Consider the following 27,885-nt stretch of genomic DNA (forward strand, 5'->3'; position numbering starts at 1 on the left):
TGTACCTACTTAGTATCCAGAGGCAATCAAATCAAACAAATATGGGGTTTGACAATGAGGTTAGGTACCTACATGGGATCTTCTTCTGTATTGTTTAGCTAAAAATAAACTAATTATACATCAGGAAGTCAATTCACGCTCATTTCTAATTAGGTAACCGTTAGTTTCACTCTTGTTAGCACCTTACGGCCTGGCCACGGACTTGGTCTAAGCGGCGAGCGGGGCGGCGCGCGGCGCGGTAGGGAAGCGCGGAGCGGGAAGCATGCCACGTACTTCGCAGTCGCGTCAGCGGCATCGAGCGGAGGGGACGGATTCAAAATGGTGTTATCCAAAATTGCTCGTCAGTTTCTCGAAAGCAGCACATATTTCAGGCAGGATATTTTAAATCTGAGAGAAGGAGTACACGAAACTAACAGACGTACACATGGCGAATTTACAATTTTGTATGAAAAACACAGAAAGTACCCGGAGAAATTTTACGAGTACACCAGAATGAGCATCGAACCCTTCGATTACATATCTCAATACTAAAACAACTATAAAATTCTCAGTATCAAATATTTAAAATAACTAAAAACACTACTCTCTGTATATAATAATTAATGGCACTTACTAGTATAAAAAACAGCCTTTTGGTAACGTCAAAATCACATTCAAAAATGTATACCTAATCATAAGTTACCTATCTAATATTTCCGGGATAAGCGCTTCCGCGAGTCCATTTCGCGAGCGAATCGTCTAATATTTTTTGGTCGGTAGCGAACCGCCCGATACGTGCCGCTAATATCGCTGGTCGCGCCGCTGTAAGTCGTGGCGTCGTCCACTAGCGCGGTACGTTTGTTTCCCCCGCGCGTCGCACCGCGCGCCGCTGCCGCCCGCCGCTCGACAAAATTCGCGCGCGTTGTCGCCAGCGGCGGCGGTTCGTGGCATCCTAAATGCGTTTTTAGGCTTTTGTTTCTCCCGCTCACCGCTCGCCGCTGCCGCTGCCGCAATTCGCGCGTGTCCGTGGCCAGGCCGTACGCGCCGCCGCGGCGGTGGTCCGCTCAAAGGGAATAAAATGACAAATTGAAGGAAAATATTAACACGTGTTCATCGCGAGAACGTCGTTAACGTCGTGGCAGCTGTAAATTAGGATACATTAGGATAATATTTATATTTAGTGCCATTTATGAGCTTTTGTTCGTAAATAGTTCATCAAATGTTTGAAGAGAACTAAACACAGTAGAAGGCAGTTATTTATTTTATTCGGACGAAATTGTTTTCATTTTTTGAAAAATACAATAAAAGAGTGAGAAATTACGAATGAGCAGTGATGTGAGTGAGTGAGTGCTACTTACTTTAAAAAGGTAGGATAAAATAAAGTATGTGCGGAAAACGAAACGATATTTCATGCATGTAATTTATGGTCATTGCAGGAAGTTTGGTGTGATGTGAACCTTATGTAGGTATATTTACAAATAGTCATTTTAACTGACATCGTAGTGACAGGCACATGACAACGACTCAGCGAAAACACATCACCACCCATTTAGCGAAATTTAAACGCCACGTATCTTGAGGCTAAGAAAAAACGCAAAAAATGCCACCCAGAGTTCAAGAGGGTAGTTTAGATAGCCTTGTTGAATGCCGCTATCAGACAGTTTTGCTGAGTGTTGCTTTTTATGGCATAGCTTTTTGGGTTCTTTAATGGAAATAGATTGGAACACAAAATCTCGATAGTTTTACTGAGAGACATCGCATAACGTATTAACACAGAAGATACAATTGTAGGCCATAACTGCTTTTTATTATGATGAATGAAGGAAAAAATAAACATAACAAATGATATGTAATTCGTTGGAGTCAAAATAGCAGCTCCACCTACAAAAATTCCACTAAGAGTAAGCGATTTATTTACTAACCACATTGGTAGAGACATAGCACAGCAGTACCGGCGGCAGAGATTCTAGCAGGCATTAAAATGTTTTTTCCCCTCACTAGCTCGGAAACACGTGTTTTGTCCTTTAATACCAGCGGGTAAAAACGCATTTTATCCACTAGTGGGTAAAGTAATTTGACTTTGAATAAAGTCAAATTAACTGATGTAAAATTGATAAAAGTAGGTGAATCTAGTAATAAAGATGATTTACCACCTGTGGAATTACTGGAAGCAGTGATAAACGCATTTTTTGCGTTGTAGTTTAATCGCTATAGTGAGGGAAAAAGTTTTGTGTTACACTCGGGTGCAAATGTATTTTACTTCTCGTGTGTTAAAAAACTCGCATGTTCAGGATTCTATTCTCGAACCACTCGCTTCGCTCGAGGTTCAACTATAGAATCCTTTCACTTGCTCGTTTTTCAATTCCACACTCTGCGTTAAAATACAACTTTGCCCCCTTGTATAACAAATAACTATATTTGATATGCATGTGATTGAAGCTACGGAACAATTTAAAGCTACGCATTATTGGTCACTGTTAGACCAGGAGCTCTACGGCTTGATTCTAATGCTCACATGTATACCTAAGTCTAAGTTGCCGACAAAAGTGCTGTTTCTGAAATCAAAGTATTGAACACTGAATGATCCGATCCATTATCTATCTAGAACTTATTTTGACTTAAGTACCTATATTAAATTTAAAATAAGGGGCATAGCCTCGTATAGCAATACAACATTAGCAGCGTCATCGTTCGCATCTTCGCTATAACTGCACAAAAATGCTAAAATCTGCTGGAATATACGGAACCACTAAATTATATATTTTTTTAGAGTAAGGTGCACGCGTGGGTGGTTCAACTTTTTAGCTCTGCAACGTGGCGCCAAGAGCCAATATTTATCCTCATCCCTTAATTGGTGTTTTGGCCCAAATTGATGGGTTGCCTAATAGAACCTTTTTAACCTTTTTTATTTTAAAGTCAGTTCTACTTCTGACTTATAGTTCAAAACATCATGATTAAGTATTAAAAGAGAGAACAAATTGACACATTGTCCAAAAAAAAAATGAAAATGAAAATGAAATATTTATTTTTCAAGTAGTATTATGCTATTGTAACATCATTTCACACAGATTTTAGTCCTCTTAGATTTGCTTCAGTATCAACAAACAAAAATGGCGGGTTTATTGCATTAGGTGAACGACGCAGCGTAATCCACAGTCAAATAATCGATAGGTAAGACTAATTTTGCCAAATGATTGTAATATTTAATTCGATAAATCATAAACTCACGATTTTCACATCGACCGAAGAACAATACGAAACGTCAGATTACGAATATAGAGTAAAGGTCCAAGACCGACTCTAGGTAAAATACACATCAATACGCCATGAGCGGACTTATGAACGTGAAAATAGAACCGATCGGGTCTGTGTCGTAAGTGGAACACACCCTTTGTCGGCCCGAGGCGGATTTTGCGTAAGATAGTAGCAACATCTTTAGATTTTATCTTGTGCGTACCCAATTTGGGGCGCACGCATTTAACTTTTAAACTTTGCAGTACACTTATAATAGTGATAGGTATCTGTATAGTATTTAAGTATCGAGCAAATATAGACAATTATTACATATAGAATCAGAAGATTTTTATTGGTGAAATAGGTACGTAAATGTTAAATCAAACCTTCTCAAATTTCTAAAATAAATTGAATATATCAGGTACCTCTCTACTGCTGCCTGATACCGCTAAAGCGTAAGTTTACACAAATCTATACTGTGTCACGCTGTGTCTCATATCTCATACTTGCCGACGGCTATAAAAACACCACTGCTGCAAGACTTAATCCAAGCAGTACAATTTTACTGCCATGCTATTAGGGTCCCACTCTAAACAAGTTTCTTTTCATTAATCCTATTCTTCTCCCCCAAAATATGCATGAAATTAAAAACAAAATTGAACAATAACAACTTAACGTCTGATTTGGCGATCAAAACATCTCAAGACGCCGCCGATTGTGCGCAAAACGTTGTGTGCTGTTATTTTAGTATGGGCAGTGGAGCGTAGCCCGTGTCCGTGCCCGAGGCCACCAGAGATGAGGATTATCCAAAGCAAAGCAGCGAGGCGAGCCTAGTTAAGCTTTCAGAGCGGCGAGTCAAAGTATTTACGTAAAGTGCCGACAGACGGAAACAATCAATAAAAAGCAAGTCTTCCTATTGCTATCAAGTTACCTACTCATATACAACTTTATCAACAACTACCTGAAATTAGTACAGACTCTTTTAATGTGAGTTAAGTGAAAAACTTTTGAATATTATTATATCTCTTTAAAACATTTTCATAACAAGGTTTTGGAAAAAAATATTGTAGCAAATAAAACAATTAAGTTAATCTATGTAATTGGGACCTAGTCAAGATGACAACTGTACTTACGTCTACAAAGATAAATGGCAACGGGACGACGTATGGTGGGTACGATATACGGAAAACCATGTGAATGTTTTTATTAATTAGGTATTTAAGTTTGGATTTTCTATTAACGATATCTAAAACCTCCTTATTTACAACTAAAAGCCGAAGGGTTGTTTCCCTAACTTGGCATTTTTTTCTTTTTACTGTTATTCAACAAAGTGTACCTATGCGTACCCTACACTGAATCGGCTGAATCAACACTATAGTTAGACCACACAAAAGCCAAAGTCCGTAGACAAAGTTAAATCAAGTACAAATTTACAATAACACAAGAATGTGTGAATAAACTTTCATTCGCGATTCACACAAACCGCCATAATATTAGTAATGAACCACGACAGTTATATTTGTGCACGCGACGATAGACGACCTTATGCCTTTGCCATAAGAATGTAGACAACATTCAACTTCATGAAGCTGAACACTTCAGTGGTCGCGGAGAATGGCGTGCATGCGCGGACGCAGCGGGTACAAAAACTGCCCTAATGATTCAGCATCGACAATTTGCTACGAGCGATTGCACTACATCAATGCGATTTGGACACCCTTGAAAACCTCTACATACAAGCTTATTTTTTCCTCGTATCTACGACTTAAAGTTCAATTTAGAACAGTCGCTGCATATCGAAAGCTTCAGATCTATTATGGCAAAAGCGCTGTAACAATCCGTAACATACGAGCCGTTTTAGTTGTAAGCGACAATTTTGGCAAGATGAAGTCATCAGCATGTATTGAGGGCGAATGCAATAAAATATAGTCGTTTATCATGTGTTTGTTTGGCGGTTGCTGTGGTAAACGACGGCGTTACCGCCATTATCGACAGGACATCTGTAACAGCGACAATATTTTATTGTGAAATGCTTTGAAAGGAAAACAACAAGGGGGTAAATTTAAAATAAGCGGCATGTCATCTTCCTTGCTTTATTCTGGCGTATTTTCCACGGCTTTTGGGACCTTGGGGTCTGCTTGGCTACTTATTACAAGAGTTGCAATATACACAAGATTTCAGCTTCATTAACTTGAAAATATTTAAGTGTTGATAAAGGATATAAGATACCCACTCCTGGATTCTTTTAACTGCTTAAGGCAGTCAGAAAAAAATAGATTACCTATCACACCAGTATACTTACAAATAGGTTTATGCAGACCCTTGCATAAGCTGCCAAGCTAATACTTTTACTGACTGACTGTACAAAACAAACTTTTGTTTCCGTTCTTTTCTGATAAAAGTTATTTAGAAAAAATAAGGTTTTCCCCTCACTAGCTCGGAAACACGTGTTTTGTCCTTTAATACCAGCGGGTAAAAACGCATTTTATCCACTAGTGGGTAAAGTAATTTGACCTTGAATAAAGTCAAATTAACTGCTTTAAAATTGATAAAAGTAGGTGAATCTAGAAATAAACAAACTCGGGTGCAAATGTTTTTTACTTCTCGTGTGTTAAAAAACTAAGTTCGTTTATTAACTATTGCTTCAATTATTACAACTTTGCCCCCTACAAATAAATTATTTGATTTAGGTTTATTAACTATTGCTTCATTATTATAGTTACAATAAAAGATTTATAAAATTTATTACAATACAAATTAATAAAGATTAAGTCGATAAAGTTAACCGTCATCCAAACAATACTAAAATCGATTATACATAGGTATACACATAACAGATTCATCAATCAACAAATAAGTTTTGCAAACATTCCCTAATCTACCCTGCCAACATACGTTTGCCGTTACCCAGGGTTTTAGCACATACAAAATCCGTATTAGAACGAGACAAGAGCGCCAATATGGCCGGTACATATAATATTGTATAGAATACTGACGGGCGCAGCTTTTGCAAAATGGTCAACAATGTTCTGCAACATTTATTTAAACAGGGGACACGTTTAGCAATATTATTGTGTGACTTCCGTCATAAACCGACGACGTATTAACATTCACGCAATGAACAAGGAACTAAGTAATAGCATCAGGGGATTTGTGACAAATACGGTGTGGTTTAAGGAGTGTGTTCTGTTGTCTAATATCTTAACGTTATTGTAGATAAGGATTAAGGACATAATGATCAGGATAAGGTCTGTACAGTACCTACTACAGCAAATGTTAACGGAGTAGGTAATGTTATAAATGTTCTAAACATACTACCTGAATACTGGGGATATTGGCTAATAATTAGAATTGATCACTATCAAAATAAACTGAATCATTAGAAATAAATATAAATTTAAATACAATTTAATATCGTCAATACATTCTTATTAATTAGGTTAGTTTTACTGTAAAAACACAATGAATTATTATGTTTGATTTTTTGTATCAACTATTTTAACCAGATAATTTGATCAAATATTTTAAAATATATAGGTATATACTTAAAGATTTTCATCATTTCTTTACCAGTTAATTAGGTTGTTCTTAATGTTTGACTAAACTAAACGTTTTCTTCGTCTATTTATTCATCACAACCGCACATTCTCCCCAACTGTGGCCTGGACCGAACCGAATCGACACATTGCGTTTTTTTGCTTCGACCATGATGGTTTTATTGTGGCATTCTAAAACCACTGGGTCCACTGATAGTTATATAGCGGCTGTAAAACAATAAATAAGTGATTGTTTACAACTGAGGTTGGACCCCATACTAAGCGGTTTGTCACGGAGGTTTACAGCTACCTGGCAAGTTAAAAGGCATATAGTCATTTTAATTTGTACGTACATAAGACGTTTTAAGTTAGGGAGATTGTAAAGCGATCATGGGACATTAAATGGTATTGTTGCATTCGATTCTAGCGGTTTGGATCGATGTATTCTTTCTAGATAAGTAATGAGCAGTGCTTAGTAGTTGTGGTCAGATAAAGAAGTTCCTTGAACGAGGCCGCGGGGTGCTCCAGGGAAATGTGAAAAGGTCGTTATTGCTCATTATTGGCGTAACGTTGTAGTAATGAGGTTTCACGGTTATCTGAAGGCCTGGTTGGATATGAATAGACACTTTAGTAGTTCAAATTTGAAAAGACTGCGGTTAGCACTTCGATGGCATTTTTTATGAGACATTATTTTCGTGACCACCAATTTGAACTTAAGTTTCGATATCTTAGTTAAACAATAATTACTTTTCTAACATTCAACCGTTCTTCTAATTCGCTTCTATTATATGTACAATGATGTCAATGATACAGTCATGATAACTATATGAGGCCACACCTAAAGGATCAATTTGCTGCAGGTGATGTAATAAAGGTCCGTAAGTACTTTGAATTAAATATACGTACAGTCACCGGCAATATCATCGTGCAAAAAGAAGGAGAACTAAGATTGTGTCAGATATACTTTCACAAGACTAAATTAGATTAATATCACTACACGTTATAAAACAAAGTCTCCCAAAATAATTACTTCAAACAAAAAGTTCAAATTAGCCTCTAGGATTACCTAGTACCTACCTACCTATTCGGTTCCGTTGTGGAAGTTTGGAAATCATGAGTAACGTTTTACAAATAGCGATTATATTTCAAAATGTAGAAAAATAATTAATCAAGTAAACTTCAAAAATATTTGTATGCTGTAGCTTCCATAGAACAAAAACAATGTAAAAAATACACGATCCTTTCAAATTCTTGGTGACAAATCATGCTATGCCGTTGCATTGTTAGTACTTGTTTTGTTCTTTTCTATGCCATTATCTAATCGGTAGTAAATCAGTAGAAAACAGCAAAATAGTCCCCCAGGAATCAAACGTGCATTACTTTTCATTTTAAAAAGGTCTTTCCTGCTCCCGAGTTAAAAACCTTGTTGTTAAATCCTTTTATTATTTGAGGAATAAATATTGTGTGCTGTTTGCATTCCTTATCTTGCTACCTTATTTTTGCTGTCTCATGATATTACATAGTCATAGTAGGATTAGTAGGTCTTGCGTATTAAGTACATAAGTATTTATGGAATGAGCTAGGTCATGCTTGAGTAGTAAAATGTTTCATTAGATAAAAAAGAAATTTATTACAAAAACGTGAACGTAAAAATACTATTTTTATGCAGACAAGATTGATAAAGGATAGATAATAAACATGACTAATTGGTCACGTTCTGTAATAAAACTTCGTAACCTTTTAATAACAATTTAACTAAAATTATTACTCAATAATTAGGTAAGTAGGTACGTATAACAACTGCGGAAAGAGATGTTCCTCGTTGACCCAGGTCTAAGTTTTTTTTCTATAACTAATCGCCTTACGTCCGCGTCCGAGATTTATAACCAAATCATCAAAGTCAACAGCATTGTACAAACCGGCGATCACTTACCGACACTCTAATTCCATTGTCGTCAACACGCATCTACCAAACACCTACACAAATTCATTAATAACGACCCAAATCCACGTAAGAAAATGATCCAAAATAGGTCTTGATACTAAAAAAGAAGGCACATATTTGACTAAGAGTGTATGGAAGACGGCATTCTTTCAACTATGTCTCTAAATAGAGTTGTTAAAGCCACACGGGGTAGCAAAGCGGCCGACGCAAAAAACTCACAAAAGCATAAAGTTTTGGACACAAAGCGACATCGGGATATAAATTATTTCATCTGTTCAGTCCTTTCACTATAATATTGGCAAATGTTTCCATTTGGGACGAGCCACGCCCTGGTTGGAATCTAACAAGTAAAAAACTAGCCCTGAAACGAACCAAAGTAAACTTTATTCACATCGTCTTTGAATTTGTATTCTTTCAACAGAAATTTCTGGACAGTGGGCCGCGGCATCACAAAGTCGACATAGAGTCACCATTTCTTTTATACGTTTTTTCTAACTCCGACATATATTTTGACTGTGATGTTTTTATTATTTTTGTCCGTGATCCCGGACAGTTATCGGCGATTTTTTTGTAAAGTCGGCTCGGGTAATATGCGCATGCATTCCCGGAAAAGCCGACAAAGATGCAAAGTGGTAATTATCTATTAGTATTAGTACAATGTTGACTTTCAAGTGCGGCTTCCGTCTGGTCCGTTCTGCACTAATCAGTGATATATCGCTACTGGACATTTTGGACATTTGACAATGATTTTAGTTTACGCCGCTGTTTTGCTTTGACGTCAGCGCCTACGTGTTTTTGCATTTTGTTTTTAGCTTAACCATATAATGAACCCGGGCTTAAAAGTTTATTATTAATGACATTTTTGTGCTTTCATATGTACTTACTTACTCACTTGCAGTACAGTTTTGACCAAATTTGACGTATCTAGAGGAACTTATTTATATTAATTTATACACATTAGGAACATAGGTACCTCATAAATAAACTGATTTTTGATCCGTTAACTTATATTTACATATGTTAACGGAACTAGAATAGATGTTTTAATCCATCGTCACTGGAATAAATAGTACCATCAGTGGATTAATATTTGATAAGAAGATTCTTAAAATGGAATATTTTCCTTGTGGAGCTTTTAGCCGACAAGATCAAGGTCAATAAAAATAAACTTTGCTTGTACCTCTCACATTGTGTATGTAAAATTTAATTATTTATGTAAAAGTAATACTCACTACTAAAGAACTGTAGAAATAAATTATTAGTATGTAGTTATTTTCATGCCATTTTCTCTATTATCTTTTGTATTGTATTTTAATTGTCTTTCATTTAGGGAGAAAGCCGTATTCTACGTAGTGTGCAGATGTTAGTAACTACAGAATTACAGATTGAACTGATTTATTATCCTCAGAAAACGCTCCACTGCTGAGTTAAAGCTGCTTATTTGGTAAATGCCGCAAACTTTGAGTAGCCGATACAGTTTGGACCAGCTCACGCCGTACATCTGTCATACAACAATGGGCGTCTCAAACAGTAAACAAATGAGCATCAAGCAGCTTTCCTCGAAAATTGTCGAATGCTCTACAATAGTCCGGAAACCAGCCAGTGACATTACAAAAGGCAAAGTAACACTACTTACAAAATAGGCAGCACTGTCAATTATTTCTCTTGAACCGTCTTATTGGTTGTTAGTTCCAAATTTGTCCGCATGTAATTTTAAAGTGGTTGAGCTGTAAGGTAGTCAGACTCCGACGGTGTTGCATAATGGTCCTACGCCTGATGTCAGGACGAGGCGGGGGGCTACATAAATCAGGCAAAGGTGTAATTGAGGACGGTTTTCGAAATTGTTTGTTTTGAGATCAACATGTTTGGAAGTACATAATCATTTGGAGTTCTCACTGCTAAAATGTTTTTTTTTTTTTTTAGGGCTTCTCTGATTTTTAATCTTAAACTAGGCATCAGGAATCAGGATATTCAGGATCATGCAAATATTTGTTTGGATGGGTTAATTAGGTTGAACGGAAGCAATAAACTATTTTAGTAATATTTGTTTGTTTTCGATATTAATTTCCTTGCTCTAAAAAATACTTTCGATTAAATTACAGTTATAGACGTAAGTATTATCAACACTCAAATAATAGGTATGTAAGTAACGAAAACGCAACAACTCCAAGAATATATTTAACAAGAAACAAATTCCAAGCATATTTTTACTTCAATGGCGTCCATTAAAGATATTCAAGCGAATAACATCAATCTTACATTTTCACAGTAATCATCCATTCAGAACAAATAGAAGAACATTATTTTCACAGTAATCATGCACAGAACAATGAGAATAGTAGTTGGTCATAAATGCTACCGTTCAGAAGTAAAACGATGTAAGTTTCTTCAAGAGCGAATGGTCGTTACGATATTTTGCCTTCAGAAATTACAACACGGGAGATCGCACAATGGTTCGTTACGCGAGCTTCTGGACAAAATTAAAAATAAAGAAAACAACATGGTGGCGTGAAATCGCGAAACTCAAGACACCCAAGTAGCTACTATTTAGTAGTGTGACGAAATGGGCAACGTTTGAGTTAGTTACGGAGTTAATTCGTGCAAAAAGTAAATTTTGGACGCTTAAAAAGAATAGCTTTTAATTTTTTTTTACGAATATTTAAGTTTTTATAAGATTCAAGATGGCAAAATAGTCAATCGTGTCGTGAGTCGATTAAGCTGATAAATCTACTTTAAAGAACTACCTTTACGCTATGATTTATCGTGCCTTCGTTATACTTATACAATAATAACTTAATTTAATGGTAGGTAAATTTTCCTTCGCCCACTTTTGTTTAAGTTAAAAAAGTTATACCAAAGCACTTCATACATAAGCTTTATGATTTACAGTCGTTATGAATCGTCAATAACGTTCATACTTTTATACTTTTTCAGTCAGTGCTATCGGTATCTTAGCTTGGTATGAATCAATATCACATATGTATTTCGTAAGAGAAAAGGTCCGATTCCCACTAAAATATAATTAAGCGCCAACTATAAGATCTAAATACGATATGGAACGGTTACATCAGTGTCGAAAATCTTCTAAACATTATTTGAATTTGGTAGACAGTTTGTGTTAGTTCGCGCCACCTATCTAGAAAGCACTGTAACTAAAATCATAAAAAAAGTGTCACGCGACAAAAAGTATCGTCAGCATTAAATCAGAGCCATTCGCAACGGTACATAAAGACTGCAATGCGCCGCTCCCGGGTGAATAGGCTTGGAAGTGTGTGTGGCCAAGTACTGGATCAAACAACATAATTATGTTCATATTATGTAAAAGAATTTGTAACAAATCAAAACTTTATTTACTTTAATAGGTAGGTACAGGTACACTCAAAAGGGAAGGCTTAGGAAAACTCAAAGGTAATACGTTCATTATAAATCACGTCATTCACGAGGTCTAGTGCCTGGATTCATATTATTTGCTTTGCTAACATCGTAATAATTGTCAACGAAGAAAAATGTAAGCGAATAACCAATGTTGAGACATAATCTTCAATACTGGTTATATGTAGATAATGTAATATTAGTTAGCTCATAAAATGAGTGCGATGATAATCATCTTACATGGAAATATGGATATAAATAAGGAAATTAGTGAATAAAACCTATTGGAAAAGTCATAGTTTAAAACTCGGCTAAATAACAAGTGATCTTAAAATCTTGTTACAAACAAAACAAACGTATTTAATTACAACACCAACGTCTAAAATAGATGGAAATAATACACGAAGTAAATACCATCTACATATTTATTTATTCAATACCAGCTCATGTTTGTGAGACTTGGCTCTAATTTTCTAACAGAGTCTGTAGTTCGGCACAGCGTACACAGATGTCGCCATCAATTTGCGATTGTTAGGGACAGCCGTCGTTCCACTCGTACCTATTGTCTTATTGGGTATATTAATGCCGCCCCAGTTTTTGTGGTGATAAATAAAAGATCAAACAAGTTTTGTTTCAGCTTCTGTCATTTAGAAAAGCCTCGTTAGTGGTTAGCACTTGTAAAGTAAGATGGATGTTGAGAAAACCAGCGCGTTTGTAGTTTTCAAAAAATACACAGTGATGCATCCATCAGTAATCAAGCCTGCAATAGGTAACATGACTTTCAGGCAAGGATTATTTATATAGGCTTTACAATATTCATACTAAGAATCGTACCTCGATTTTTTAGCACCACCTATTAAATACTGATGATGCCTACAATTTTTTTTTTTTTCAAAATGTACCTATATTGACGTGATTCCTATCATGATATAAAATAAACAAATATGTATTTTTTTATTATAAAAAAACAAAAACACGCAAAAATACTTATTTGAGGAAAATATGATGCTCAGGCTAGCTGCTGCGAAACACCGCCATCTAATTTTAATCCTAAAAGACCCATACATTTAGGTAAAAGAGTTGCTATAGAATTTAGAAGTAGATGGTGGAGGAGCAAGAATATGAGATGTTCTCAAACTCAAATTCTTGCTCCTCCACCATCTACTTCTAAATTCTATAGCAACTCTTTTACCTTCCGGGCTGTACGGTTATTCCTTATTCCGGTACTGGAATTCCTTACCAGTAGAATTAAGACTAGCAAAATCTCTTCCAATTTTAAAAAATCAGCTTAAATTATACTATCTATCTCTATCTTAAGTTTCCATTTTTATTTATTGTATTTATGTATGTATGTATGTATGTATGTATGTATGTATGTATGTATGTATGTATGTATGTATGTATGTATGTATGTATGTATGTATGTATGTATGTATGTACATATGTATTATGTGTATGTAAGATATATTTATTTATGTATTCGGTATATATGTATGTGTGTTTGTGTTGGTTTTCTCTATATTTTTTATTGTTCTTGCACTGCCTGTTAACTTTTGTTTCTGTTCCGTTTTTCCAGCTACCCTAAGGTTGTCTGGAAGAGATCGCTTTTTAGCGATAAGACCGCCTGTTGTTACCTAGTTATATTCTCACTCAACATTCTGTATATTTATAACATGTAAAATGGTGCAATAAAGAATATTTACTTACTTACATTTCAGGGGTACGCTTTTTTGTATGGGCTTTGCCAGTCCCGTATTAAATCGTTCTTGCTTTCAGGTAATCAAAATAGGTATCCTATGATAATTGAATTTAATAGATGCTAATATCCAGTAAAAGAAGGGCACCGTAAAATCAGTATCATTGGATTATTTATTACTCCTTAAGAGAGTAATTATCTTGCAAAATATTGTTTCCACAGAGTGAGTTCGAAGTATTTACAGTCAATTTTAAAATACATACTCGATAGTTGCAACTGATTCCATGATTTTGTGTGTACCTACTTATAAGAACGGCAGACATCAACAGCCTCTCCTCTGATTTCAAAGAAGACCATTGACCTCTTGCCAAAGAGTAGCGAAATATTTACTTATATTTAAAAAATATAAACACAATAATGACTCCTCCAAAACCGGACGAGAAGCTCGACTCAAAACGATATCTCGTCAATTAAAAATAATCTCAAAACATATTTATTATAAAGAGTGTCATGTTTGGGTCCGGGTCTTTTCCCATTAAATTAAAGCTGCTTCACACCATCCCAATCAGCGAAGAGGCCGTATATCAGCCAGTATGTAATGAGCGCCGCGTGTGCCCGTACCCTTATTTATCGACGCGCGATTTGTAGCCATGCGACACGAAAACGTGTGAAACATACATTAATTTGCAGTTATACTAAACCCAAATGATAGAGAACTTTGAAATTTAAACTGCTGCACTGTACGTCCAATTAGAATTTTGAACACGGATAGTTTAGTTTGTCAATTCAAACGTGTGAATCTTAGTAAAATTACAGCAGCAAATACAAAAAGTAATTAAATTAAGTTTTTTTATTATGACATTGAAAGTTAAAAAACAGTGTTTCTATTGCTATTGTTATACAATAGGATCACTCACAAGGACTCTGATACATACATTGATTTCAATTTGCATGCCTGCATGGTCAATATTTTGGTTCACAAATAAGATGATAATACAATCTGATCATTTATCTATGTATTGTACATTAAGTCCAGTAAAGAAATGCCTAATAAAAATGCTCATTTTGAAGCTGGTTTATATCAGTTTGTGGTGTGTTGATTGCCATGGGGTGTGATTTCTGTCAAACTTGCACTTTTATTACATCAAGTGCATGCACAACATGCATTATCAGTATTATAATACCACACTGGACTTATGGTTTGGCCGTGGTTTCTTGTGTTTATTTTCCAGATCAGAAATGATTGCTTTGACTCCTAGGAATGGAGATCATGTATCAGAGAAATGTTCATGTATTGTGGAACAAAATTTTGGATGAAACAAACAACATAAATATGGACATTATAGCCATCCCTTTCTAATGTGATATGGGTCTGCAAAGTAACATAGCGGTATGTATATAATATATTGATGCCAAAACAGGTAATACTGTGAGATAATTATTATGTTTTTAATTGAGAAATAATAATTATTTATATATTTTAAATTATAAATGTGTACTGAATAATTTGAAGAGGGTGCATTTAGTTGTGCCGTAGAGCTGGAATGATAGAAGTGTTCATAGTTGTGGTAAAGTCTCCGAGACTTATTCTTAATTTAAGTGTGAAATAAATGTGCTTGGCACCTTGAGGAGATGCTGAATTCCATAATAAATCATAATTAAGATGTATTTACAGAATTTTTAGAAAGTATTGAGGTAAGGAATATTAGTGTAGTTGTATGTTGCTGAAGTGAACCGGGTTATAATAAGTTTAAACTGCCACTTGCCTATCAACGGGGAAGTAATTGTATAACGGTTAAATATGAAAAATATTTACATAATAACTATGCTAGCTTGTATCAAAAAAATAGGTCCGTGAGGCATTGTACAAAGGATGCTGGCGACCTTTCCTCGTTGTATTGCTGATATGTTGATTGAGTTGATTTCAAAAGATATCTGGTCAATTCTATTAATAATAAGAAATTCGTGACTGCACTGTTGTGTTGTGCCGCAGTGATATGACTTATATACCTAATAGTGATGTTAGACTACATTGAAGTTATTTATTTTTTTAAATAGAACTAAATTGAAGTTATGATCATTTTGTCAGGTTCCCATTTGAGTTTAATTGATCCATCACTCAGTACTTGTATTTACTAGTGTGATGTGAAGGGAAGATTGTATCTCGCTGGAAGTACAGTAGGTGTGTGATTTTGAATATTTTGAGATGATAGTTTAGATTGATTTGAAATCTAATGACTATTGGTTAGTTCCACAAGAGGAAACATGGCAAAATTTACAACTATGTTCAGCTGTTGAAAAGCTCATCGCAAATAAATTTATTAATACATAATGGAAATTAAATACTTCCATAACGTAGGAGATTTATGTTATCCAAGTATTATTATTGTTTTGTATGTGTTTGCCTATCTTATGTGTAGGTATTATAGACATTCATTATGATGGAATATTAACCTGTGCAACAAGTACGAGTACAGCGCTAAGGAACTGCTCACTTTGATTGCATAAGAAGAATAATGAAAGAATTTACTACTGCCAGTACTAGATGTGATTACTGATTACGATTAGAGATAGGTACTATTTCATTTATTCAGTAAAACTGTTCTTAACGTTGGTAAGACATCAGGAAACGGGAGGCATTACTGGTCGTTCTTATTGATATGATATTTCTCGCAAAAAAAAAAGTACCTAGTTATGAAATATAGTGCCTATAAAGTGGGTCAAATGTAAGTTATATGGTGTCTTGTAGTTGCGGAACTGCGTCGATTTAAATTCTATAGAGTATTCACATTCTATAAAGGACTTCTCAATTGCAATCTCACTGTGCGGACCCAGTGGTATGTTCTAATTTCATTTTTATAATGTTTTTACTTTGTCAACTAAAATTTGGAAACGATCCCAAGGTTAGTGTCTCATGACATAGGTACTAATTGAATATTTAGTCTCTTGTACTTTATTTAATGAGGGGTAACAGGATCAAATCATCAATATATAATGTAACTACTATTATATGAGTTTATATACCTACTAGATAGTATCGTAATAAGAAAAACCATTACAAATGCATACAGTTATACCTACTTGAGCTGGTTGGTAATCTGTCTTTGATAATTTTCAATGTTTGTTCGAAATTAAAATTTTAAGTAATTTACACCATTTCTTTTACGAAAATTTGCCAAAAATGGACGCTATATAGTGCTGGCGTCTAGACAAAATGCACAGGCATTTGTTTTAGATAGAATCAGGGGTCGGACACTGTTCTGGTAGGGCGAGTTCGGCTGGCATTGCTGCATAGCAATTGTTAGGGTTGACACAACTTGAAGTTCCCTCGTGTGCTTGCAATGCCACACATAAGACAATTAGGTGAATAAAATCTGAATGGTCTAATAGTCTTAGGTATATGGTACGGATAGTACCATGCACTACAAAAGGAAAATACAATGCGACGCTGAACTTCGGTTCTATGGGAATTTCTGTATGTAAATACTATTATTTATTCTGTGGTTGAAGAGTCAAGTTCTACATTAAAATTTACTTTTATTGTATAATATTACCAAATACCAAAAATTTGGAAAATACACTCAATTTAGTGATAATATTACAGCATGTTGACTTTTTAACATTGGAACTTGAAGTACCTATGTAAGAAGTTTTTGTCTAAAACGACAGCAATGAATATTACTATCACTGCACCTGACAAACCAAGGTCCCTTGCAGCATCTGTATTTGTGTCTGTCTATTTGTACGTTCCCGATAAACTCAGAAACTGTTACACGAATGTTTAAAATGCGGTGTTTACCTCTGATAGATTGATTTTTGAGATGTTTCGATGTATGACTTGTTAAGCTTTTATGTAAATTGGGAGTTTTAATTGGAAGCACTACTGAAGCCGTTTGAGACAACAAAACAATGTGCATGAGATTATCTCTCTTTCATTAGAAAATAAAGTTCACGATGTCAATGTCTGTTCTTAGGGTAAAATTAAACTGGTCATAACCTGCTAACCCTGGCCATGTAGTAACTGTCTGCCAGACGCTAATGTATTCAATTGTGAAATGCTCTTTAATTATTTTATATTTCTATAGCTTTTAACTGTTACTTATAGATATTTTTGGGTCAATATACAAAGTTTAGTGGAAAGTAAATATATTGGAGTACTAATGATCCTGACTTTGGAATTTAGTACTTGTGTCCGGAAGACTAATTATAAAATAATTTTCACTTTCTAAACTACAGTACATGTCACATACTGTTCGTGACGCAACGCAAATGCTTAATTTTAATTCCAGCAAATGGTGATGCATTTCCCACCAATTTTAAAAGATAGATAAATGTATATTTTTGTACTTATATGTGTTCACAATAATAATTATGTTTGATAAATAACGTGTAAAATATTTATTGGTTTACATGTTGGATGCTGAATGTATATTATGTCCGAGAGCTGCGGTGACATGGTTGGAGAGCTTTGGTGGCATGGTTGGAGAGTTGCGGTGACATGGTTGGAGGCCGCTGCGTCCTGTGTGTACGTACGCGGTAGATGGAAGACAACTTGCCACCACTCCACGGCGGTTGGAGTGAGGCCGCTGCGTCCAGTGTGCGCACGCGGTGTTGAAGATGATTCGCTGGAGGCCGCTGCGTCCAGTGTGCGCACGCGGTGTTGAATCTTATTTTCGCTTGAGGCCGATACCCCCTGCGCGGGTACGCGGGTACAAGTAAGGGTCTCTGAGGCCGATAGCTCCCTGTGTGAGAACGCGGTAACAGAGATCACCAAATAGTCTGCTTGAGGCCGATAGCTCCCTGTGTGAGAACGCGGTAACAAGAGGCACCCCTACGCTTGCGTGAGACGGATGCTCCCTGTGCGAGTACGCCGTAACAAGCTCACCACACAGCCTGTGTCTGTGTACTTCATCGACAGCGCCAGTGGACAGCGTGGCGGCGGAGCTGCGACAGTTTTAAAACGGTGACTGTCAGGAGGCTGCGCAGGATCGGGACAGGTGGTGATCTCTCATTTCGTAAGCTGACTCATTTGGGATCACTGAGCGAAAATAGGTACGTGGTGGCATTATAAATATAATAGTACATATATTTTTACACCCTGTGCGTGTATCAGGATATAATATAGGACAACTAATGCTTGCATGAGACGGATACTCTCTGTGCGGGTACGCCGTAACAAGCTCACCATACAGCCTGTGTCTGTACATCTCAATTTACTAAAGTGAATTTCACATCTAGTGTGTGTATTGATATTATAAAAATAACAGTAGATATTTATATTGTTACTCCCTATGCATGTCTCAGGATATAAGTTTAGCGGTCCAAATGTTTTGACGCCTTGTATTGTGTGCGTCGTGATATAATGATAACTGTGCATATACACCGTGTTTCACTTAACACTAAAAACCTGAAAACCGTTTGTTCAGAATCGAGAGTAGAATCGATTGAGCTATATCTTGATAGGGGTAATATTTTTATTTAAATTAGTATTATTAGTTATTTTTTATGTGCCTATTCTATTGTATTCATAATACAACATTGTGTACCTATATCGCATTGCTAGAGGTTGTTTACCTTTTTCAGTATTTGGAGGTATGTTTATCATAAGTTATAACAAAATAAACTCGTACCTAATTACAACCTTGTCATTTTGAACATTGGGTTTAAATTTGCTTACTGAGATTACCTGTCCAATTTGAAGCTGTGACAAAGCTTTAAAGTCTTTTACAGTGACATCGTAGCTGTCTATTGGTAAACCTTATGTCGTTGCAGTAACGTACACAAATAAATAGTTTAATGGTTTATGATGGTAGTTAGCAATTATTTTATTGAGTGTAGAGCTAAAAGTCAAGTAGAGTAGAAAATTAAAAATTCAATTTAAGAAAAAGATAACCATCAGATTAAAAAAAAATGAATACTATAGATGAGTTTAAAAAATAAAAAAATCTGTTGGGGTGTCTGAGGTTTTGAGTGGTACCGGAAACACGTTGTATATTATTTTGCACCGTTTGTGTGTATTTAATTATCCAACACTGTTGTAAACTTTCTGCCTTAAATTCACGCTAGTCGTTGAGTTGCAGGAAATCATCCACGCTACGGTACCATACTATACATACACCCCGTGCGTGTGTGGGTGTGGACGTGGGACACGTTATGTGATGACACAAGTTACCAGACACTTACTTTCTGTTTCCAAGTCCAACTCATTACATTTACTGATGGTAGTTTTGGGTGACCACGAGAGCATATATATTGTAGTGTGGCATACCCACGGTTCAGCGGCGGCATTGCGAGCAGCGACTAAGGCCCTCTTGCACCAACCACTTAACTCGGGGTTAGTGGGCTGTCATCTGTCAAATTCCATATAAAATGGTGCGTTAACCCTCGGGTTAACCCTTCATTTTCGTTGGTGCAAGTGGCCCTAAGTGTAGTAGGTGTTATTGGTTATAATTATAACCTTAAGCTTCACATTAGCTTGTGATGCAACAGTCTTACTCTTGTTATAGGTAGTAGGTACCTATATTGGAGTGTATGTTTACCTGACTATGCACTCGCTGTCCAAAGATGTAGATTTAGCAATTACAAAACTTATTTTTAAAATCAATATATAAATATGTGTTACGTAGATATAAACAATATTCATTCAGTACTTTCAGTAGTGATACTAGAAAACAATGTGAATTATGATATTCATTTTCCTCAAATTGCAACAATTTTTGTGTGTACCTATTGTAAGGCCGTAATGTTTATATGTACTACAACAAAATTCGTTCAACAGTGATTGTAATTTACCTAGAATAAGTAAGTATAACCAAAGACATATGTAACTCCGTATAGACAGCTACAGTCTAAGAAAATACGGAACCCTAAAAACGTACCTCAGAACCATTTAGAAATAGGTACGGTAGCCTAGATGGCGCTAATACTAATATTTGACATTTTAACACATATCAAGCTAAGAATATGGGCTAAATTGTCTAAACTGAGGTTTAGAAGTTTCAAGCTTGTGTAGAGAGATGGCAGTCTATGCACTGTGCTTACATAATATATTATGTTGACAGAACTCTATAATATTCGATCTTCTTCATTCATATTCATTCATATTATTTATGGCATTCATATCATTCTTTGGTATAACATTAGATCTACAAGGAAGTTGGCACAGCCTTCGGAAAACTAATACGTTGTTAGAGGTGTAATTGATTTCCAAAAAAAAAACCAGCGAATGCTTCCACATAACACAAAACATTTAAATAAAATATGAATAACTAACTCAACGTAGTTTTCTGCTTCTTTACTTATTTTCGATATTACAAATTTAATAAATTTCATCTAAACTGTTAAACGTTTACATATTATTGTGTAAGGGTGTTACTGCTTTAACTGAAACAGATATTATTAATAAAATGTGATTTGAAAATTTAATAACGTGCAATAGGCTAGGCTATAAAATATTTTATGCAGTGCACCAAATAATTAGAAGAAATATATGGACAGTAATTATGTTTAAACATTATTTCTATTTAATAAGTCAAAGAAAAGATATAAAAAGTAAATGAATTGACCGTGACGTCACTCCTCAGTATTTCATAGTAATTCCACATTAGCAAATCGTTTTGACAGTTTTTAAAAAAGAAGCTGATTTGACTAGTAGGAAACTAGCCTATTCGAACAATATGGGTTGACCTTGGGATGTAGACCGTGACAGACTGATGCTGTTATACACCTTTTTGGATACGTCTCTAGGGTTGCATGTTGCTTAACTTGTTACTGTACTTTTGTTAAAATAAAAAAAATAAAAATATTTTTTCTAAATTTGTTAACAAGTGCTAGCTATATGATTATGTACTTATACATCGGTAGTTGGATGAGGACATCCAGTCTATTACGGATGGCCGGAGACATTATGTATAAGTAAAATTGTTCTGTCTTTGTTTTATTAGAATCTTTGTCAAAATGTAAAAATATTTTTTTTATGCAGTGGAACTTTACTTAGGTACTCGAACCTTGACTTTTGATTTCGTGACACCTAGTTTTTGATTTGATTATGTTTTATTTTCGCTACCCGAAGGTTGTCTGGTAGAGGTCGCTCTTGAGCGATAATACCACCTGTTGTCTGCCTCTGTTTAAAATAATTTGTTTTGTCGCCACTATTTTTTTTCTGTAAGTATCTTTTGCGGAGGTGTGCCAATAAAGGCTAATACTATCTATATACCTTCATAAGACGAAGTCATCGTTAACACAAAATTACCCACTGGAAAATTATATTTTCTTGTGTCCAAAATTTCCACTGCATAATGCCAAAATTGTGTATGTTATACCTACAGATTGCTAAGTCAACCTTTTTTTTGTCAGTGTTTTGCTAAAGGTGCACAAATATTAATAACTAATACTTGGCAATTCTTATAATAGCTGTAACCTATAAATGTATTAGGACTCTCTTATCATCATCATCCTCTTTGCGTTATCTTTTCAATATTAAACATTATACATATTTACAAAATCTGTGAGTTTTCCTACACATTAAGTATTTCTGTCTTCCTGTGTGTGTATGACTGATAAAACGACTAGTTATTCTAATCAATATACATAGAATACAATGCTGGTTCAGGTCAATTTAAAGATTGATTAACAGATACTCGTACATCTTCACTCACGCGTTTTAATCAGAAGTGACAAGAAAATAACCTACATTTGAAACCAACTTTGTCAACAGTCATTGTCTCCCCACTGATCTATTAGCATCCATTCACTTCAGCATTAACACTTGAAAGAATGCAATTAGTAAATATCCAATACTTATTATGATTCCTCGCTGGTTAATACTTAAAAGTCACGCCAACAATGCATTGGAAGAACCACCAAATGAACGCAAAAAGGCCTTATAACCACAGTATTTTGAATGTACTAGACACTTTCCGTATTTACAGGGTAATACCACCACGCAACGCGCGCTCATCTATTTGGCCAGAAACAAAACACCTCCTAACCGTATTGAGTAGCCATTCACATTCAAATCAGTAGCCGCTCATTTATTTTGAATTCCGAACGAGTTTGGAGACAAAAGAGTAACAATATGGCCGTTGGAGCAACAGTAAATCTCTGCAACAGTGGCGCCAGAGTCCTCCGCTCATCTGTCAAAATCAGACGCCATGTTGGTCGCAGACAACGGAGAGTATTGTTGGAATTTTTAGTAATTACACTGTTTATAGTAGCAAGCGAGCTGAATGCGCAAGTGAGGTCTATGGTTGGTACCAACTATAATAAGTACATTGGTACAATCGCGTCTACTACTTATAAGTAAAACCACGTATCATATTCGAGAAAATATTCTTTAGTACTTATTTAAAAAAAATCGTAGTAGGTATTTATGTACCAGCTTGTATAGATAATAATGAAGGTATATTTTGTAACCACTTGTTACACACAGCGTGCTTGTCATGTTTTGATTAATTTTGTTTAAATTTGAAAATAATAATGTACTTCAATTTAGAAGTCAAGTCAAGTAACAAGTATATATATACATGGTCCGACTAAAATGTCCGATATTTAATGAATTTATAAAAGTAAAATGTTGTTTGTGACTTAAAAGTTATTTTACTTTCGATACCTAAATAATTTACGATACCAAATAAGTACATATAATACAATACACTAGAAAATAAAGTTGTGAGTTTAATTTTAAATCCTTACTAACAGGAGTTTTGTCAAAGCTGCATTCGACTGTACATTCCTGTTCACGTAACTTTCTTTTCTCTGCGTTTGTTTTCAAATTAAAACGCTTTACCACTACGTGACCTAAAGAAACAACTTAACTGCTTGCTTTGACTTCTGAATAGTTCTCGAACCGGAGGATAGTTTGCTTCAATGAGACAGAGAAGAGTTGAATAAGAAGTTAGGTATATAAGGCGCAACATTGGTTACAACATTGCCTACCTAATTTAAATTTTCAAACTCTATAGGTACTTACTAAACTTCCGTTTCGTAGTACTAAAACTGACTTTACTAAAGTTGTAGGTACCTATTTAGTAGAATTACAGAGTATGGTAAGCTTTATCGTGTAGTTTCAATTGTTGGAACGATGTTCAAGTCACAATAAACATGTTATCCTGAGGTTATTATTTACCAGAGAGATGAACAAGAGGGATGGGTGTCTGCCAATCTGCACACCCATAATAGAAGCCTAGTTCCTGCAAAATTATTGCACAAATATGTGTAATATTGTTGTGTGTAAATGGAGGTACATAAAATATAGTAAGCGGGACAAAATTGAACATGGTAAGGTCAAATTATATCATATGAGGTTTCACTTTTATGTGATTGATATCCACATATGTAACTTGAAGTAATAAATAGTAGTTCATGGTTAAAATAATGTCAATTTATTACTGATCAAATATAAAACTCACATACAAATGATTATATGAGCCTCTTGGACTTCCCAAGAGATATTAGTGGACATGGACACTGAATAACTAAAATAGAGCTAATGTGTCAATGTTTTAGAAATAAAATAGAACAGGCTAGCATGACCACCAAGGGCCTGTGATGTACAAGTAGAAAGATTGAGGTGATATGTATTGTTAACAAGATCATGTCACTCATGTCATTGATTTATTATACTGTTTTGCTAGAATGTGGCATACGGATATAAAAGAGTGTGTGAGTTGACTTATCCTCACTTTTGTCATCTTTGAGTCAGGTACCAACTGTTAATGTTGACAGTGCTATATCAGGCAGTAATATGAATGAATAAAATAGACAGGGAACATGATTATGTTATGATTTTTGCAGAACATCTAAACCTTAATTGTTGGTCATATGATGTTGTGATGGAAAATTAATATTTCCTTTTAGTATGAGAGCAAAGTCTTGATTAGTGATGAAAATTATTGGGTTATCTATAATCACATTGCCCCAGGGTAGATGATACATCTAAGTTCAGCTTCAAGCGTTCATGAGAGAATCAAGTTAATGAGTGAAGGAAAATAATGTTACTTATTTAATTTTGACAAATTATATTTGTATCTAATTTATGTGAAATGTTATATGTTGTTAGAATTCAAAATAGCTTCACATTGCTCCAGCTGCATGATGGGAGTTGTCACCAAACTGTATGGTGCAAGGAATTATTGGCAGTGAAGTAAATATTTGATGAGAAGCAACTGAAGGTAAAATGTTAATGGTTGCCAAGTTTGATGATACAGCATCAAAGACTGACACAAGTTGAGAATTTTTAACTAAAGTTCTTTGTTTGAATAATTTGAAGTATAAAATTGTCAATGTCATGGGACAAGTGCAACGAATGTACTACTAACTGGTAAAAAGATAAATACACAATAAAATATTGATGTATCAATTTGCATAGAACAATTACATGTCTTGAAATGGAAGTGATTTTAATAGAACAATTGATATCTTGGTATAACTAAACCATGTTGGAATACCTAGAGTCAACACTGTGAGCATGTACATGTTTAAAAAAAAGATATCAATATTCTTGATAGAGTATCTGAATTGGAGTACCTATCTCATGGTCGTTCATCGGGTTGCATAGGTATCAATCTGTTCGAAGCTGTCATCATTATTACCCCTATAAAATGCTTCATAGATGAGCACAGGTCTCTCTCCTCGAAATTCATATATATAATTAATTCTAAAGAGACAGATAAATTACATTTGTAAAAAAAAAATAGTAAGGGTTGAACCTTACCTAAATTCGTGCGACTAATCTAAACATAGAATGTTATGGCGAACACAGTTATTGCCTAAGAATTGTGGTTACAGAATATACTGGCAGGAGTCTGCTCGCCTACGAGGCGGTGCCAGTCTGCTCGCCTATGCGGCGGTGCGAGTCTGCTCGCCTACGAGGCGGTGCAAGTCTGCTCGCCTATGCGGCGGTGCGAGTCTGCTCGCCTACGAGGCGGTGCCAGTCTGCTCGCCTATGCGGCGATGCGAGTCTGCACGCCTGCGAGGCGGTGCAAGTCTGCTCGCCTATGCGGCGGTGCGAGTCTGCACGCCTGCGAGGCGGTGCAAGTCTGCTCGCCTACGAGGCGGTGCAAGTCTGCTCGCCTACGAGGCGGTGCAAGTCTGCTCGCCTACGAGGCGGTGTGAGTCTGCTCGCCTGCGAGGCAGTGTGAGTCTGCACGTACCACGAGCCCGTGAGGATAAACGCTTAGCGAGACGTATCAGCTTAGCGAGCCATGATACAAATGATTAACAAACCTGTGAGGAGTGTCAGCTTAGCGAGCTATGACACCAATGCTTAGAGCCTGTAAGACGTATCAGCTTAGCGAGCCATGATACGAATGATTAACAAACCTGTGAGGAGTGTCAGCTTAGCGAGCTATGACACCAATGCTTAGCGAGCCTGTAAGACGTATCAGCTTAGCGAGCCATGATACGAATGATTAACAAACCTGTGAGGAGTGTCAGCTTAGCGAGCTATGACACCAATGCTTAGCGAGCCTGTAAGACGTATCAGCTTAGCGAGCCATGATACGAATGATTAACAAACCTGTGAGGAGTGTCAGCTTAGCGAGCTATGACACCAATGCTTAGCGAGCCTGTAAGATGTATCAGCTTAGCGAGCCATGATACGAATGATTAACAAACCTGTGAGGAGTGTCAGCTTAGCGAGCTATGACACCAATGCTTAGCGAGCCTGTAAGATGTATCAGCTTAAAGAGCTATGATACGAATGATTAACAAACCTGTGAGGAGTGTCAGCTTAGCGAGCTATGACACCAATGCTTAACGAGCTATGATACGAATGTTTCTTAGTGAGCCCAATAAATAAAATTATCTTAGAGCCCATGTTAAGTATCAGCTTAAAGAGCTATGATACCAATGCCTAAAGAGCCCCATAAATATAATTTAATTTAAAGAGATATGAGGTATCAGCTTAAAGAGCTTATGATACAAATGCTTAAAAAGCCCCATATATTTAAATTAGCTTAAAGAGCTATTATACCAATGCTTAAAGAGCTCCCATAAATATAATTTAGTTTAAAGAGATGTGAGGTATCAGCTTAAAGAGCTTATGATACAAATGCTTAAAGAGCCCCATATTATTTAAATTAGCTTAAAGAGCCCCATATATAAATTAGCTTAAAGAGCCCCAAGTGTAATTTAGCTCAAAGAGCCCATATATTAATTAGCTTAAAACGCCCCATATATAATTTAGCTTATAGAGCCTATATGAGGTATCAGCTTAAAGAGCTTATGATACTAATGCTTTGGGAGCCTATGTGACGTATCAGCTTAAAGAACTTATGATACAAATTCTTAAAGAGCCCGTGATCTTAATAACCTTAAAGAGATTGTTGTACAAAACTTAAGCTATAGCAGCTTAAAGAGCACAAGTTCTTTTGCTGGTTGTTTTTGTTTTAATTATGTTTCTTGATGAAATAATAATAGTTGTCTACATGAAGCTTACTCTAAAAGCAGAGTATTATCTACATGATGTTTTCCTTAAGACAGCCGCCATTAGTCTAATGTCGTGATGTTATCCTTTAGACTTTGATATTTGATTTAATAGGAAGTTGTTTTAAATGTCTATGATCCTTCCTTAAAAATTGTTGGCTGTGAGTGCGATATTCGCCTACATGATGTTTTCCTTTTAGGCCAAATACTTGACAGTGGATAATATCGCATCAGTTGAAAAAAAAAATACCACACTAGTATTTAAAGGGCCAACAGTAATAAAATCGTAACTCTGATGTGGCCTCAACATTAGGAGATTACTTTCGAAGTGAGAGATGCCAATTGGTATCGTTTTCGTTTGTCTTAGAAGCTATCGGATATGCTGAGCTCCAATCGGCTGCGACACAAGTCTGATGGAACGACTTGGAAGGCGCAGAAGGTGCAGGAGTTCTGTGGTGCTGCTGCTGGTCTTCGTGGGCGAAGAATTCTCATCAGGGAGGCCGAGCTAATAACCGATTGTGGTGCTTGCTATGTCAAGCCCTACGGTCGGTGTCGCGTCACTAGTTGGCGCGGGTGGAGCTGTCAGAGGATCGTCCGCCATTACCGCGTCGTGCTGTGAATTGTACCAAGCTACGCTCTGTTTTCTAAGTGTTATGTATTAAAACCTGTATTTGATGATGTCTGGTGTTTTCCCCTTT

The 27,885-nt window shown here is 35.9% G+C and overlaps 1 protein-coding gene across 4 annotated transcripts; it reads left to right on the forward strand.

Moving 5' to 3' along the window:
• The first annotated feature begins 23,863 nt into the window (after positions 1-23,863).
• On the forward strand, positions 23,864-27,884 carry LOC125230843. 4 transcript variants are annotated; one of them, XM_048136087.1, is made up of 2 exons: positions 23,864-25,898; positions 27,555-27,884. In XM_048136087.1, exons 1-2 carry the CDS (start codon positions 25,506-25,508, stop codon positions 27,804-27,806), a joined length of 645 nt encoding a protein of 214 aa, XP_047992044.1. In that variant the 5' UTR covers positions 23,864-25,505; the 3' UTR covers positions 27,807-27,884. The 4 variants fall into 4 exon arrangements, with proteins under 4 accessions (XP_047992044.1, XP_047992051.1, XP_047992059.1 ...); XM_048136094.1 differs by having other exon boundaries at positions 27,558-27,884; XM_048136102.1 differs by having other exon boundaries at positions 23,864-25,872.
• The last annotated feature ends 1 nt before the right edge of the window (position 27,885 follows it).

Source organism: Leguminivora glycinivorella, chromosome 1 (assembly GCF_023078275.1).
Source record: "Leguminivora glycinivorella isolate SPB_JAAS2020 chromosome 1, LegGlyc_1.1, whole genome shotgun sequence".
Taxonomy (NCBI): domain Eukaryota; kingdom Metazoa; phylum Arthropoda; class Insecta; order Lepidoptera; family Tortricidae; genus Leguminivora; species Leguminivora glycinivorella.

What these genes read in the sequence shown, in the direction of transcription:
- LOC125230843 (XM_048136087.1), top strand. Translation starts at nt 25,506, where the DNA reads ATGTTATGGCGAACACAGTTATTGCCTAAGAATTGTGGTTACAGAATA. An exon ending in CTGCTCGCCTGCGAGGCAGT is followed by an intron (nt 25,899 to 27,554) that starts GTGAGTCTGCAC and finishes CGTTTGTCTTAG; the next exon opens with AAGCTATCGGATATGCTGAG.